Below are 15195 nucleotides of genomic sequence, written 5' to 3'. Positions count from 1 at the left end.
CATGCTAAAGTTTTTTTCTTACACGACAATGCTCGCCCACACATTGCAAAAGTGACTCGGCTAAAGCTATTGGAGCTAGGTTGGAAAGTGATACCTCATCCACCGTACTCTCCAGACTTGGCACCTACGGATTACGCATTGTTCAGATCGCTAAGCAATGCCTTGAATGAAAAAAAGTTCGATGATCAAGCCCATCTACGACAGTACATAGCTGAGTTTTTTGAATCTAAATCTAAGAACTTCTTCGCCGATGCTAAGTATTCATTCTTTACCAGAACGATGGAGACAAGTAGTAGATAACGAAGGCCGTTATATTTTTGATAAATGATTAAAATAATAAATTAAATAAAAATTACAATATTGGTTATGATTCGCTCATTACTTTCTTACCAACCCAATACTAAACGCACTGCCCAACCCCACTGTCATCCATTTATATTTACTTTATCTGTGGGCATTTTACTACAACCACGGCAGAATCAGATTTCTGGCAACACTGCTCTGACATAAATGTCTATTCGTTTGCGGCCGCCTCTGGCTACATTAAAAAGCTATTTTAGTGTTTTTAAGTTTAAAAACTCGCTCTATTCGTAAATAAATAGTTCTTACATTTATATTAGTTTACAAATAATTGACACAATGACCTGGGGATTCGTCACTTGTGGTCCTAACGAGGCTCTTGTAGTGTCTGGTGAGTCTATCTACATCTACGCACGCTACAGTTTCCCTGTTTGATTAAATGTTTTATAAATATTATTAGAAGAACACTATAGTCTGCAAGAAATCATATACATATTCGAAAATTAATTGAGGACCCTACTAATTTAATGTGCCAACATCGAATATCCCATACTTATGTCAAAATAAACAATCGGCTCTGCGAAAAATATTTTTCCTTATTTATTGATTTGTATGTGTTTTAAAAATGCATGATCTTTCTTCGGTGTTACATTTTATAGCTAGCACAGTCTATCATGTTGTTTCTCGAATTCTGGTTGATCACGCTTACTGATATCTTGCGAAATATTGTGTCAAAAACTGGGATTTACTAATAAACCGATAATAGTTATTTGTTTTACAAGGGGGCAAAGTAGTTGTTTAACCGCACGTGCCAATATTGATACCTGAGCAAGCGGAAGATTCCAATATTGAATCGTGAGCATAGTGAGTGAGTCAAAAAGTGGAATCTTGAGGGTTTCGAGGCACAAAGGTTTAACAAACTTTGCCACCGAGTGAAACACAAAATTTTTCACCAGACCAACATGAACAACATACCTACTGACTATAAAACATGAAACTAAATCAAATCTATAAATTTATTCAATATTTATGATTCAAAATCATCATTTATAGGTAATTTCTATCAACCAGCTCAAGACAACAAGTTAAAATTTGTATGAAATTACTTTGCACTCTTGTGGATAAAATGCAATTTTCCTATCTGTTTTCGATTAGCAAAGTAAGCCTTTACCAGTTGGTATGGTGAAAAAAATATTATTAGTCATATTAAGATCTTGCTGTAATCTTAATGAAGCAACCCTACCTATGTTTATACCTTAATATTATAAAACATATCAACAATCCAATAATGAGATGAACTAGAAATGTGTCTTAACTACATCCTTTCAATTGCTTCAAAGTATTTCTACTTTTCTATTACAAAATATAGAGAAAATTTGTATTTATTGTCAATCTATATAGCTACCAAGTCAAATCTTGGGATTTGTTGCCAAATCGGGCCCTAGGCTCTCATGACCCATGGTAAAAATACCAGGATATCACAATTTCTAGTAAAAAATATTATGACCATGACTCAAAAACTGCACCCCTTTTTTTCAAATATGATTCTTCTAAGTATTATTTTAAAAAGATTTATACTCTAATCTGCAGTGTGGCACCAGCTATGCCAATCACTGAACATACAACATGCCCTTGATGTTGAACATATTTTACTTCTTACTAATATTTGGAAACGGTTGAATTGTTGGAAGCCGCCAGCAACATACCAAGATCAGACCAGTGGCGCTTTCTCTTTCTAGTGTTTTCTGTTTTGTATAATTTTCAAGTTTTGTTTCTGCTTTTGAACCAAATATTTCTATTTACACTAATATGCTCTTCCACTTGACACTTTTTATAGGCTACTTGACGCTTTTTTAAAGTGTGTGTTATTATGGTTAAGTAATGTCCAATTAACCGAAATATTACCATATTTTATTATGACTTAAAAACAGCGAAAAATATATTTATAATACACTTATATGTATGTAATCAGGCGAAAACGACACAGTCATGTTAATCTATAGATCATCTGTGCATCAGGTCATTCTATTCGAAAACAACATTTTCTCAAACATGCAATGAAATATTGTCTTTACGTTCCTTAAAATGGGCTGGGAAGTATCGCTTTTTGGGCGCAACAACTCGAGAGGACTGTAAAGGGATTTCATATTATTTTTTAGGCCTAGGCCTGCAAAGTAACTTTTTTTTATAAAATATTGTCCTTTAGAGCATTTTATTTTTATTTCATTGTATGTTTGAGAAAAGCACTATACATGCCTCGGCGTGAAAACGGATTCCCGGCCTCGTATCCCTATCCGGCCTCGCTGGCACGCTCGCTCGGCCGTATATACCCACTTGGCCGGAAATCCTCATTTTCCCGGCCTCTGATGTAATGTACTATTTCTGACTGTTTAAGTATGAAGACATAAAGTTCAATATGTCAGTGATTGTTTTGACATGCAGTAAGGTTCGAATACGATGACGTCACTACATCGCTGACAGCGTTTTAGGTGGCCAAAATAAATAAAAAATTGCAAACATTTTAAATCGAAAATACGTAGTCATAAATATACGTGCGTAGTCAATCTATAAAATATTGTTTTATTTATGTCAAATACTGCAGATCACAATAATTTATTGTGCCTAGTAGCCTATTTTAGACTTGATATGAGTCTAGTAGCCTATTTTAGACTAAATGCAAATTTTAGCATAAAGACTAGAATAACAAATTTGATATGATATCCTGATAAAACTAACCTAGTGTATAATACAATTGCAAGCAAAACTTTGAATACATATGACTCATGAGTCATGGAACTGCCACACCCAACCTATTATTAAAAGGCATACACCACCATTATGTTGAGATAAGATTGTTACAATGACAAGTGCAAATGGTGATGCAGATTCCTTCACATAATCACCAGAATAGAGCAAGAATTTTTATCACCGGCTCTAGTTTTTAATCACAAGGCAGGAACCATTGTCTCAAGTCGACTACGCCTAAGACCTGTTGGTAACATTAGTCCCTTTCTAACCACATTGTTTTTTTTTTTTTTTTTTGCAAAAAAGAGCCAGGTCCAATAGTGTTACAGGGACCAATGTCACACCCATAGCACGTTTAATTCATTAGTGTGGTGGCCAGACACTCGAGGTCAGAACTCAATAAACAGTGGTGGATCTACTTCATGCGCCAAATTGATGCTATTGGCCTAATTGCCGAATACCGAATGACGTAACCGTTAAATGTATGTAAAACGTTATCTTATATGTAAACTGTAAACAATATAAAAATTTTATGTGCGGTACGCATTGTGTGTTTAAATGTACACTTGTAGGATTTTATTTGAAGTTTACATTTCGGCATTTGCATTACACTTTTACAGGTAGACCACTTACTCTTTGCTTTGCTTACTCGGCAGCTCAAATGATATCAAATATATATGAAAGTGCTACCTAATTCACTACATAGTTGACTTGTTCTCGCTAATTAGATACCGACAAATGTGGCCACTTTACCTTCTGTGATAAATGGACCCTTAGGTACCTATTACTAATAGAAATAGTCGATCAATAGCTTTTAAAGTAACCTACATAAGTATATTGTATTTTTTTGGTTACTTATATTTCTATGATCCATTTACCTTCAACTATGACAACTTTACCCATCATGATACCTAAGAAACTAAACAATTCATCATGGACCTATTACATAAAAGTCATAAAACAATGTAATTGTGCCAACTTGCTGAACTTGCTCTTGACTTCATAGTTCGTATTGCTTCCAACTCGGTTTCAGCAAAAACAAAATAGAATTGTTAAGTTTTAAAGTAGAACAAAGCAACTGCCGTCTGACCTTCCAACCAAGAGGGCAAACTAGGCCTTGTTGGAATTAGTTCAGTTTCCTCACGATGTTTTCCTTCATCGTAAAGCAATTTCTAGCTCGCTATATTACCGGTTATTTTCATACACTGTGTATGCTTTGAGTACAAAAATGTTTATAAATCGAGCACTCGACTAGACGGAGCATCTGAGGCAATCGAGGTCACCATGCGTGTGATGCCTTACAGATTTAGTATGGGTGTGCCATCCCTCATTCAGCTGCGGTTACAATAACTACTAATTTTGATCTAAACTAACACATTCGCAACCAAGAATAAACATACATTTTTTATCTACACTATCTTATATTACTTTTATTTAAAAAATAAAGTATCGTTTTTTTATTTTGTAACGATAATAAATACCGAAAACATGCATATCGCCTGCCTACATTTTTTGCCAACACGTAACACATACGTAAAAGTTGATTGATTCACCCAACTGCTTCATACTAGTAATCCCATATAAGGTACAGTGGGGCAAATCACAACTGGGGGGTAATTGTACTAATCCATTTTTTTCCATTATTACACTATGATGTTGAGTTCTGTTCTACATGTATCTACAGAACACGCCTACCATACAACCGATGAACCGATGGACACTCTATTTAATAATGCAAACATTGTGAAACATAAAAAAAATGGACCAGTTACATTTGCCCCACAGTCGAGATTTGCCTCGCTGTACCTTAGTTTATCTACTTTGTATCTAGACAATGGCGCGAAGTTCAAATTTTCTATGAGGCGTAACCTTTCGCGCCTATTTTTTTTTTCAATTTGTTTTTTTCTAGTGAGTGTGTCGCTTGACAGGCAATATATAATATGCAATGTGCAGGATGCTGTTACTCAAAGCCTCTGCTGGTGCCGGGCGGGCGCGCGTTCGTATGGCCGTCCATCCAGCGCGTGCAGCGGATATCGCTCAACACCATGACGCTGCAAGTGGAGTCTCCCACTGTCTACACCAGCCAGGGCGTGCCGATATCTGTCACTGGGATTGCGCAGGTACTTTCAAACTATTTATATTAATAGCAGTATAATAAATATCAAAATATCGGATATTTATGAAATATGTCGGAAATATATCAACTTTGTTATATATCCATTTTGTATGAAGGCATATTATTATTTTGTTGCATTGTTTATAAATACTACTTTAGATAAGGAAAAATCTGCTAAAAACATAACATTTAGTAAAGAAAACAGTAACAATCACAAAAAAAAAACTATATTATTAACAATTTTTCATTTTTTAAAAACATTTTTGTATTGCAATATTCATAAAAAAATAATACACCCTGTTTTTATTGAATTCCGTTAACTTTAAGGGAAGGTTCTTTGGATCAAATACAATTAATTTCTCTGAGAAACTAGCGTCTTAACTCTTACGGTTATCGAGTTATTAAAAAAATAAAGATAATTACTAAACACGTGTGTGACAGCCTTTACCAATTCCTAGTGTTATTTGTTTTGGCATGTGCTGTCAATCACTTGACACTAACTTGAATGTTATTCTTAAGGGTATCTCACACTAATAAATTCATTTATTATGTATGAAAATGATGAAAAAATTTTTTTGCGAATTCAACTAAAAGTTATATGTGGTTCCTGATAATGAACCTAGCTACGTGTCGAATTTAACGGAAAACAAAAAAAAAACACAGTGTACATAGCGGATATTTTTTGATATACAGAGTGGGGCCTGTAACAAAGGCGAAGAATTGAACTCTAGGCTATTCTCCTTATACTGATCAACATTTGTTCGGCGACTCATAAAAATAACTTGTATTTTGATTTTTATCACCCTTAAAAGTTTTTTCTAAGAGGTAATGTATTGCGAATTCTGTTAAGTCTAATGTGTGACAGACAACGTCAATGACAACAATAATGGCGTACATTGAAGCTAATATTTATTTTGTATGAAAAATTAAAAAATTAAAGACTTCATAATTTTTCAAATTCACTGAACAAATGTTGATCAGTATAAGCAGAATAGCCTACAGTTCAATTCTTCGCCTTTGTTACAGGCCCCACTCCGTATATCGTCGAACCCAGCTGCCGATATATCCGATATATATCGGATATATATCTTGATATATATCCTCGAACCCTGATTAATAGGCTTGTTCATACAGAGCATACTAGGCACAGCTAAGCAAAACGCAAGCTGCCTCGGCCGCTGGCCGAACTAGATCCGTTAATGTGATACATATTCAGGATTGCTGTTGCTTGAAGTCTCTGCTGGTATTTGGAGGCGCATGTTCGTATGTATAGCCCTTACGAGATTAAAAATGAGACTTATTGTTAAGTAATTTAAGTGTTTAAGTGCGTAATAAGTCAGCCCTACTTGTAAAATTCCATGCATCTTAGTAACAATTAGTTGCTAATACGATCTGATTATTATACATTTCAGCATTTTATATTATAAATAAAGGAAAAAGCAAGCGTGTGTAATCATTATGAGCCTAAAAGTGGATTAAATTCCAGGGTGTAAAAAAATTATAATAGAGTTTTTATCGCAGCTTTTTATTTGTATCAGCTATCTGCTATTGTCGTATGACATTGAAAAACGGAATGATTCATGTACGCAAGATAAGATGAATGCATACAAATAACATTGTCAACTTTTATCTCGATTTATAAAAATAACCACGACAGAAAAAAAAATATTATAGGACATTCTTACACAGATTGACTGAGGCCCACGGTAAGCTCTAGAAGGCTTGTGTTGTGGGTACTCAGACAACGATATATATAATGTACAAATACTTATGTACTAGTAGAGCGGCGAGAGGTTCTCGGAAAAAGTTGATGTGACTGGAGAGTATACTGCTGACAAGTGGTATCGTTGTGATCGGTAGACTTTACTGAGTACGAAATAATGACTTGTCGCATTCTCAGACTGTGGGGGGGTTAACTATGACGTCACAAAGATCGCGGTCCCGGGTTTCATTTTTTTGCCAATTTGTCTAGAACCCCTTATCCAATTTTGAAAAATGAGGTGTCAATTGAAAGCGTATAACATGCTGATTAAGATTTCTTATATGTGAAAAGTATAGTTTTGTTAGTTATTTTTTAATTAACAATAATGCAAAAAATACTTTTTTTTTACTCTTTTTTTTTATTTTTGTGACTCAAAAAGGCAATGAAAACGGCCACTTAGCTAAAAAATATGTTATATAAATCATTTAACTACATTATTAAGCTATCTGTTGCTTTTTAAATTTCTACGATCGGATAATAAATAAGCAAACTACAACCATATACCTGTAGGCGGGGAGTACCGCTTGACACGCGTTCCCATACATTCGGCGTCTATCAAATTACACCTCGCGCAAAATTCGTTTCAAGCAGATATACCTCTAATCTTATTCATCTTAACCTATCAATATTGGTATGATTTGAAAGGACAATTAAAGTACTTTAAGAAACAATGTCAATCATTTTCTTAAAATCAATAATCGCACGTCTGCGGTGGTTACAAAGGAAAACAGTGGGTATGCAATTTGACTGGTTTCCTAGGTTTGATACCCTAGACGAGTTTAAAAGGGGAGGTAAAGGTGACATATGGGTTTTTCTCTGGCCTAAAAGCTACACAGAGGGTCAGGGGAGAAAAAAACTAGGGTTTAAGTTTAGTTTTAAGTTATTTTTTCCTTTATTTGTTGATTTTATTGTGTTTAATTTTTTTGTAATTTTATCAAGGATACACGTTGGTTTCTTTTGCTAAAAAATCCCTTTTTTATGAGAAATGTTATGAATTTTATGGCATTTTCCGATAGAGACTAAAATTAACTTTCAAATAAGGCCAAATAGTCATACTTTTACTTATATAATATTAAGGGTATGGCTATGTATCAGTAGGCCACATAGTCATACTTTTACTTATATAACATTAAGGGTATGACTATGTATCAGTATGACTATGTGGCCTTATTTGAAAGTTAATTTTAGTCTCTATTAAGAGGGGGTCGTACGAAATCCTCGAAAAGTGCATTCGGCGTTTAACAAATGCTGCTCACATTTCTAAATTAAATGAAATAAAATAAATGGAGTTATTATCTTAAAGAGTGTGTCTACAACTTTTGACTATTCAGAATCTCTAATTATTAAAGGTATAATAAATAAACCCACGCAAAGTTGACCTAAAATGAGAAAAACGTATGTCGCCGTTTAGTAAACTTTGTTAAAAAAATTCAATACTTTAGTTATAACATTAAGTGATTCTAAAAGCCAGATAAATGGACTAGAAGTTTTGAGGTTTTTTATATTTTTCCTCTCAAAGGCAACAAAGAAATTTTACCTTAAATTTAAACTATCGTAAAATTTCCATACATTCGCCATTGCTGTCAGAATTCTCCTTTCGATTAGATGCCGTGAGCGGCTCATCGGAGGCAGACGTGTCGCCGGTCGCTCCGCGTTGACAATTAAATTTGACAAATATTTTGACAGAAAATAGTGTACGTACACGAAAAACCATACCAGTGTAAAACTGTGCTCAAAATAAATAGGGTAAATCAAATATGTCAGGTGGAGATCCAATCTCATTTAAAATTTAAAGGTGCATGGCTTGTGCATAAAAAATAAATAAAAATATATCACATTATTAAAGAAAATAACGAACACAACCGAATGAGTATAAATGATTTCATTCTAGTTCGGTTAAATTGAAAAAAGTTTCATGTTTTGTTTTACTCATTGGAATACATTTTCATTACGCTGGTATTAACAGTACGTCATTTTAAAAATATATATGACAGTACCTACGTCAAATTTTGGCAACCAAACTTCACAGGTTGTATGTAAACAATTACAATTTAATTTATTCATACATATTCAGATACGTATTAATCGATTCTTACTTAGAATAGAAAAAAGGGGAATGCGAGCGGGTATAGGTATAGTGCTTCTGGTTCAAATTTAATTGTGTAAATAAAAAAATGACTCAATTTCATTAAAGATTTACTCTGTGCATACCGCGAACACGTAACCGTAAGTTGAAAACAATAATAATTATAAATCACCTAAATACATCGTTGTTTACAAAGCGCTTGTTTTGAATGGCACTTCTCCACTCAACTAAACCAAATATTCATGGAACACCAGCTGGTGACCAGCATAAATGACTATGAACAGCCGTGCAAAAATATCTGATTTTCTATAGTGGGCCATAAGTATATGACGACATGTTCCCGGCAAAAATTTGTGATGCTCCGTGACCGGCAAAAACATCGTCTCTCTTTCTAGCGTCTCGCGAGCGTATAGCGTCGGGCCAACTGTATGGAAAAAGACGCCGCGTCAGCGCGGCTTAGCCATACAGTTGGCCCGACGCTACTATCGCAAGACGGTAGATGTGGGAGGGTCCTTATCCGCATACATATCTGATCGGGTCGCTTAAAAATATTTGATTCTTTATAAAAACCTAAATTACACTTTCACCCGCATAAATATCTATCCATTGTTAAAGCAAATATATATCTTACGGGCTAGAAATCATTAATATGTAATTAAAGTGCAATAATAAACCCTACCTGGTTGCCTTACAGCCGTGAATTGTATGAGGTGATTTGACAGTTCACGAAAACGGTATAGACTCGTGTCATTGGATATGTCTGTCTCATCTGTTCTTAAATTATGACAAGTAAACTTATTGCAAATCTAGTATCAGAAGCCTTTATACAAGCTTTTATTCAACTTGCCTTGTTAGTAGGTATGTTAGTTTGAGTCAAAACGTAGCAGCTAAATTTGACCCACTTTCCGGTTTCCAATTGAGCTGAAATTTTGCACACCTATGTAAATCAAGTGACAATGCAATATTATGGTATCATGGAGCTAATCTGATGATGGAGCAGAAAGGTGATCATAGGAACTCTGTTATGAAACGTCGTATCCCCATTGAGTCAGGGGTTTTTAAAAATTTCTCGGAGAGCAATAAATATTTTTTTTGCAAAAAAAAAAAACTTATTATAAATTGGGAGGTGTAATTTTTTATTATCTCTTACATAGCATTAAGAAGAAAAATCGACCAAGAGCGCGTCAGTGTAGGGTTCCGTAGTTTCCGACATTTTACATAATGACAATTTAATAAATACCGTAATTTGGGGTGAAAAGGGTTCCGGGGGTATATAATGTTATTATATTTCTTGACATATTCCTTCTATTTTCCGCAATCAAAGTAGGAAAATAATATATTATGTTTTTTTTTTATTATTATTATTGGTATTTAGGACAACATCCGTAAATATTCAACTTACATAGGTATTTTTACATAGTCTTAGGCCAATAACAGTTATCTGTTGAGTGAAAAGTATTATACACAATATGTTACTAAAAAAAATGTGTTACATATTTAAAATTACAGTGAAAATGTGCAAGCCACACATTTTTATTTACAGTTTCATGTCTGTCAAAGTTGACGTTCAAATTTATTGGATTTTTACTCATTTTAATCGTTCATTATCCTTTTGAATGTGTATACACTTCTAAAGTCATAAGACATATTTTCATTTTTATAATGGTTTTCATGAAGAAAGCGATGCAACTGTGTTGGGGAATTTTTACGGGATGAATAAATATCCGCGGCCTGAGGGGTGAATGGGATCAGGAATGGGGGGAATCGGGTCGCAAAGGGGGTGAATAGGTTTACGAAGGGGCTGATTAGGGTCGGAAGAGGGGTGAATTGGGATGTGTGGTCAATGCTTTACACATTGTATAAAATATATATAACTTACCTAAAGTGGTATTTTTATGAATGACCTCTCTGTATATGGACGCAATTTATACGTCAATGTATTGCTTCGTAGTTAATAGACTAGATACAAGAAATTAGCACTTAGAAATGTTAATCACACTTCTGTCTACCTCCACGTTTCTACTTAAGTCCGCAAAAATCACCCATGGTTGCTATAATATAGACGGATTACTTTAAAATAAAAATCATAAGTATGAAACTATACAACTCGGGAAGAAATAAAATTATTTTATTGAATCATTTTTGATTTGTTCTTTTTCAAGTTTATATAAATAATAAATTTTCAATTCGCTCAAAGGTTGGAAGAGATCCCTTATAGGGATAAGTTAGCCTTTGTACATCATAACTATACTGTATTTTTATGTCCTAACTTGTCTTATGTACAATAAAGTGTTCACATACATACATACATATATTGAAATAGATATCATACACGAAAGAAAAAACGACAAGGCCCACGGTGGCTGAGCCGGGAATCGAACCCGGGTCTTCAGCTTACGCAGCTAACGTTATTACCACTAGGCCACCAGGCCAGGTTAAAAAAACCGGCCAAATGAGAATCTATTTTCGCAAAATTGTAAAACTAAATTATTTTTACTAGTTACCTCCAATATACCAAATAAAATTGGGCTACATAGTACATCGTTTTCTGAAGATTTTGGGTTCATGGGGTCGGAACGGGTATAACTAACGTAATTTATGGTGAATAGGGCCAAAACCGACTTTTGAACGTCGATAGCAGTTTTTTTATATGTGCCATGCTAATTTTTTACACAAAAAATCTTCCGGCAGTGTGAACTTCGGTTTGTCTTTGAAAATATGTTGTTTTATTTAGTAATTTTCGCTCACCCTAACGTTGGAGTGAATAGGGTCGGGAAGGGGGTGAATAGGGAAAAGGGTTGACTCTTTCGGATTGCGAACAAAATATGACCTGTCACGAGCGTATTATATTTATTTTACCAAAAAATAAGGATTTAATATGTTATGAGTGGTCGGTAATGAAATCTACACAATACATATATTATAATAACCCTTAACCAACCTTTATAGTTAGATGGTGCTCTGACGCGGTGAATAAGTAAGTATGGTCGTGGGCAGTGCGGATAACGTGTCAAAATATAAGCATAGTTTGTTGCTATTTTTCATGTTTAAATAAACTTCTAAACTAACGTAGTGGGTATTAAAGTAAAAGGTTCACAGTGAATATTAGGTTGCCAGAAATGTGTTTAGCTATACCATTGTATTGAATTTTGTATCATAAAGTCAAACTAGGTATTTACTACTAATGATTTACTCTGTGGGGTGTCTTTGATCACTTGCATGGGGTAACATTGACCATAATGACACATAGTTAATTATTGTCTGATTTTGTCACGGTACTTGTTGAGGCTGATAATTTGATCGCTTCTTGTGATAAATATTGAAATAATTGCAAATAAAGTTGGTTTTTCGAAGATGTTAATTTTTATTCTTGATCAAAGTGACCCCAAAATAGCGTTAAAGAGTTGTAATATTTGACTGCGAACCATTTTTTTTTATCTTTTCTTGACATAAAATACTTTTGTAAGGAATTACCTACATTCGATTATCATTAAAAAAAATATATAGTGTATCAAAGTAACCCCAATGTCAGTTTATGTTTGATCACATCGTTTTTTTTCTGCGTACATTATTTTATTTATTTATTTATTTATTCCTTATTGCACATAAAAAATAAGTACAAATGGTGGACATAATGCCTTAAGGCATTCTCTACCAGTCAACCACTGGGTTAAAAAGAAACATTTCATACGTGCAGGCATCGTGACAGAAAACAATAATCCTGATATCACTTATTTTGTTACCTTTTTAGATTTTTAGCAGGAAAAGACTGAAAAAGTTGATGGTCCCATTTTTTTTCTTCCTTAGTTACGTTACGTTTAAATTCCCAAATTGGTCAATGTAACCCCAGTTTACGGTAGACACCGTCAACATATTCTAATAATTCTCTTTTTATTTGAAAGAAAATTCGTTACGATAATATGCATATAAAATATGCAATCTAAGATAAAAAATGCTTTTCATATAGTTACAAACTTAGTTCAGATTTTTTTTGTACAACTTTTAAAAATTGTTCTACCTATCAAGTTCAAAATAATTTTCCTAGAAAGTCTTTTTTCTACTCCCGAACTATTATTCGTCATTTACAGGGTCGTGCATAGATCTTTAAAACCCTACATAAAAGTCTATTCCCCAAAGCCAGTGTCCGCCGGCTTTCCGCGCATGCGCGCAGTATCGAAAAAACTGAAAACGCATTGTTTGGCTCTGTAACCATGGCAACGCCTTATAACGATACGGCGCGCGTGCGCGGGAAGGCTTTGGGCAGCTGAGCTGACAGTGCAAACCTTTGCGTCAAAATACAGGAAACAGTGTGAATTTCACGAAAGTTATTCAAGAAATCTATTAAAAACTAAGTGCATGGTCGTAGAAAAAGTATTGTATGCAACGGTGTTTAACTGAGTCAAAAAATACTCGTGGCGTCTTAATAACAATTTTCGGCTTCGCCTCAAATTGTTACCCACGCCACTCGTCTTTTTTGATCTCCTTTAAACGCCTGTTGCATAAAATACTATTTAAAGTTCTGCTTTTGAGATTTTTTCATATTTGAGAAAACAGCCCTTATGGCCTGAAATACGACATACGGCAGTGATATTGACATTGACATATGCTTTTTCGTATTTTGATGGTATTTTGACTGCACTGTATTTTTTGCCATGCTAATTTGAACCTTATCTCTGAGCGATGTTTTTTAATTTTCAGTTACATCACAGATGTGTATGACATGACATCTAGGTATTTAGCCATTTAAAAGAAACTACAAGGGGCTTTACAGACGTGGCGACTGCAACTGGTACAGGGCCTAAGCCATAATTTAAAATTATATTGTGATTTTTATATGTATTTGTGGTTTATTTAACTGAAATTAAGAGAAGGGACTAGGAAATTGGGTAAGATCAAGAGTCTGATGCAGATGCCGATGGCAGTATTGGATAAGATAAGATATGCGTCGATATTCCCTGTCTTTCTTTGTGTCTCTGACATGACTGCTGCTAGCTGTACTCTATTCATTAGGTTTTTATTTTATACACATACTTTATTTTTGTATCAAAATAAATGATAAATTAATAAAAAACCTAACGACCAAAAAGAATAAAGTACCTATCTGTTAGTCTTTAATACACCCCGCATATACGTAATGCACAGCACAGGCCTCCGAAGACCGGCAGGGCAATCATGGTCGCGCGATAAATGGTATAACATCGGGCCGTCCCTATCGCACTTACAAATAGTGTGATAGGGCTGATGTTTTATCATTTATCACGCGACCATAATTGTCTGCCTGGAAGTATCGGCCTTTAGCCCTTCACACACGTCTTTGAATAATGTTTGCGGGGATAGGCAGGCTGACGATTTTTTATCTAAGTATAGAAAAGTAACGCAAAATGAAGTGCAAAGTAATTTGAAATACACCTAGATAAACAATCAATTGAATAAGGAACGTTATCTACATATTTAGGTAAATTTAAGTCACATGAGACATGAACAGAGAAGGAAAGCTAGATGATGCGTATTTTTTCTCTGTCTTCTTGTATGCTACCTTTTTTACAGTTTTAATTTCTCAAAGGAGGTCAGTAGTTGACTACAAACTCAAAATAACACTCTTGAAAAAAATTAAGGGTCACTGACCTTTCACAGTAAATTGAGGTAGTGTGAGTGAAGGGTGTTTGTGTGTGTAATGGGGTAATTTGACAGATTCTGAAAATTCTCCCTGCTCTACCCCCTCTTAATTATACATAGAAAACGCCCATGACTCAGGAACAATTATCTGTGCTCATCACACAAATAAATGCCCGTACCAGGATTCCCGGGGGGATTACCGGGGTTCGAACCTGGGACCGCGGCGTAGCAGGCAGGGTCACTGCCGACTACGCCATACCGGTCGTCATAAAAATACCTCTCTGTTCTCTCTAGATATCCTTGTTTGTTGAAATAGTTATTATTCATATTACGTCTGACTGCTAAAACTCAATGTAATTTAGAATTTCAATACTCAAATACTTGTCCCTGAAACACAAGAATAATTTATTCAGTATGCCAACCACCAGCATATTTATAGAATTTACCTAATATACTTTTCTCTTGTACAGTCAGCATCGATTATACCGGAACACATCTTTATTTTTATGGAAACGAAGATTACGTTACGATAATATACATATTTGGCGCTTTTGGCTGCCACAATACATT

General features: G+C 34.6%; 1 protein-coding gene across 2 annotated transcripts in view; it reads left to right on the top strand.

Moving 5' to 3' along the window:
- The first annotated feature begins 496 nt into the window (after nt 1–496).
- Nucleotides 497–15195, top strand: part of LOC125241075 (flotillin-1) — a 34275-nt gene continuing 19576 nt past the window's right edge. For both annotated transcript variants that reach the window (XM_048149382.1, XM_048149380.1), the window contains exons 1-2: nt 497–691; nt 4999–5165. In XM_048149382.1, coding sequence (XP_048005339.1) covers nt 640–691; nt 4999–5165 — 219 coding nt within the window. In that variant the 5' untranslated portion in view covers nt 497–639. The remainder of the gene's footprint in view (nt 692–4998; nt 5166–15195) is intronic.

Source organism: Leguminivora glycinivorella, chromosome Z (genome assembly GCF_023078275.1).
Source record: "Leguminivora glycinivorella isolate SPB_JAAS2020 chromosome Z, LegGlyc_1.1, whole genome shotgun sequence".
Taxonomy (NCBI): Eukaryota; Metazoa; Arthropoda; class Insecta; order Lepidoptera; family Tortricidae; genus Leguminivora; species Leguminivora glycinivorella.
This window is presented reverse-complemented; position numbering and strand designations above follow the sequence as displayed.